The sequence below is a fragment of the Palaemon carinicauda genome, chromosome 7 (assembly GCF_036898095.1).
Source record: "Palaemon carinicauda isolate YSFRI2023 chromosome 7, ASM3689809v2, whole genome shotgun sequence".
In the NCBI taxonomy this organism is placed as follows: domain Eukaryota; kingdom Metazoa; phylum Arthropoda; class Malacostraca; order Decapoda; family Palaemonidae; genus Palaemon; species Palaemon carinicauda.
In genome coordinates, this window is record NC_090731.1 from 11,252,431 (window position 1) to 11,254,930 (window position 2,500).

Sequence of the window (2,500 nt, forward strand, 5' to 3'; positions counted from 1 at the left end):
ATGCATCGTAGCTACAGCTTTATCTTTTATTCGTGATAAAAGTATGATTATCAGTGATTGATATTAAGTGATCATATATCAACCATGTCGTAAAGTTACTTTAACCCCGGGCAAAGGACATTAGCAACTGGGAAAATTTAAATGATTTTCAGTTACATACACGTGTTCGTCGATTAGACCACTTTACGATTGGTCGAAGAGAAATTTCTAATTGAAGTAAATAGTTAAATTACGGTTTGATTACGTATTTGTAGATGACAAAGAAGAATAAGTATGCCAAGACAGAGCTAATGCCTTCATATGGAGAAAATTTTTTGATTGTTTTTGTCTGTATGGGCCTCTCAAAATACGTGTAGTATAAGGGCCTATTTTTCTCCTTCGATGTTATTGAAAGTCAGATTCATTTAGATTAATTCTTTTGCATTAGTGAACTCGTTTCCTTAATTTGAAGTGCGTTATTAACACAAGACTCGGAAAAGTCACGCAAAAGGCCGATTCGACGCTGATACGAGAACATCCTACACATCCGCCACAATGAAAAGAGGCACAAGGAAGGAATCGAACACCGGAAATGTACGAGATCCGATTTGAAATCGTTTATTCGCACCCGTTTGCATTTCGTCATGGTCCTGGACCCCCGAATGCAGTTTGCCTTGGTCACCATTGCAACGATAATAACAAACACGGGTAAGTACAGTAACTCAGCTGTCTCGTTGCAACGAATTGTCGATGTCTTTGTTATTTTTATGGCTGTCACGAATTGTTCAAGAGATTGATTTTTTTTCTTTTAATAATGCCGTAGAGTAAAAGGCATTGATTAGTAATTTATAAGCTTGTGGTATAGTATTGGAATTGATTGTGCGAAGAGAAATAGAGGAAAATAGATAGGAAAGGTTGCTAAAGACAGAAATTAATTTCTATTCAATTCTATAATGAAGTTATTAACAAAAACTTATTTAAAATTTGTATAATTCATTTACATACCACATTGATTTGAGCTTCACGGCTGCGCGCGCGCGCGCGCGCACACACACACACACACACACACACATATATACAGGTATATATATATATATATATATATATATATATATATATATATATATATATATATATATATATATATATATATATATATATATATATACACATATGTTTGATATGGAAGGGGTGATTCAATGGAGCTACAGCCTTGTCCCCCATGGTCCTACTTTGGGTGATCATATGCTAATAGGTTAGGTACCAAGACCTTTACGTGGTACCTAGATGACCTTACCAGTTTCTTGTCTCTGTCATTCATGAGCGATTTTAAGATCTTTTAAACATTAAAATTATACTCGACAACCCCTCTTTCGTTTCTTAGTTCTGAAGTTAACTGACATTCAAATGCCTCTAACTTATAAAACACCCACCAAATTGCCTTCTTCTCCTTCAAGCCAAACATCTAAAATATACATTGCTCTCGGCTTTTATCTTCCTCCAATCTTCCTCACGAGAGAACCATTCAAGTATCATGTCCTAATCATTCTTTTACCTTTGCTAACCTTTTTACTTGTTTATGTATCGCTAAATTGCTCACCCTGTCAATGTTTTTATTATTATTATTATTATTATTATTATTATTATTATTATTATTATTATTATTAGCTGAGCTACAATCCCAGTTAGAAAATTAAGATGCTACAAGCCCAAGGGCTCCAACAGGGAAAAATAGTCTAGTGAAATGAATAAACTACCAGAGAAGTAATGAACAACTAAAATAAAATATTCTAAGAACAGTAACAACATTAAAATAGATCTTTCATACATAAACTATAAAAACTTAAGAAAAAGAAGAAGAGAAATAAGATAGAACAGTGTACCCAAGTATAACCTCATTATTATTATTATTATTATTATTACTATCCAAGCTACAACCCTAATTGGAAAAGCAAGATGCTATAAGCCCAGGGGCTCCAACAGGGAAAAATAGCCCAGTGAGGAAAGTAAATAAGGAAATAAATAAATGAAGAGAACAAATTAACAATAAATCATTCTAAAATAAGTAACAACGTCAAAACAGACATGTCATATATAAACTATTAACAACATCAAAAACAAATATGTCATAAATAAACTATAAAAAGACTCATGTCCGCCTGGTCAACAAAAAAGCATTTGCTCCAACTTTGAACTTTTGAAGTTCTACTGATTCAATCACCCGATTAGGAAGATCATTCCACAACTTGGTAATAGCTGGAATAAAACTTCTAGAGTACTGCGTAGTATTGAGCCTCGTGATGGAGAAGGCCTGTCTATTAGAATTAACTGCCTGCCTAGTATTACGAACTCTGCCCCAAGACAGTGGAAGACCATGGTACAGAGGTTATGGCACTATCCAAGACTAGATAATATTTAATTGGTTTTGGAGTGTCCTCCTCCTAGAGGGACACAGTAATGGTAAAGTTCATGGATGTAATGAGTGGATACCTACATCTTCATATGTGTACGTAATACAGAA

The 2,500-nt window shown here is 34.0% G+C and overlaps 1 protein-coding gene across 1 annotated transcript in view; it reads left to right on the plus strand.

The window, feature by feature from the left end:
* The first annotated feature begins 571 nt into the window (after positions 1–571).
* Positions 572–2,500, plus strand: part of LOC137643842 (uncharacterized) — a 59,517-nt gene continuing 57,588 nt past the window's right edge. Inside the window, 2 exon segments of the mRNA XM_068376565.1 lie at positions 572–604; positions 606–687. Coding sequence (XP_068232666.1) covers positions 572–604; positions 606–687 — 115 coding nt within the window.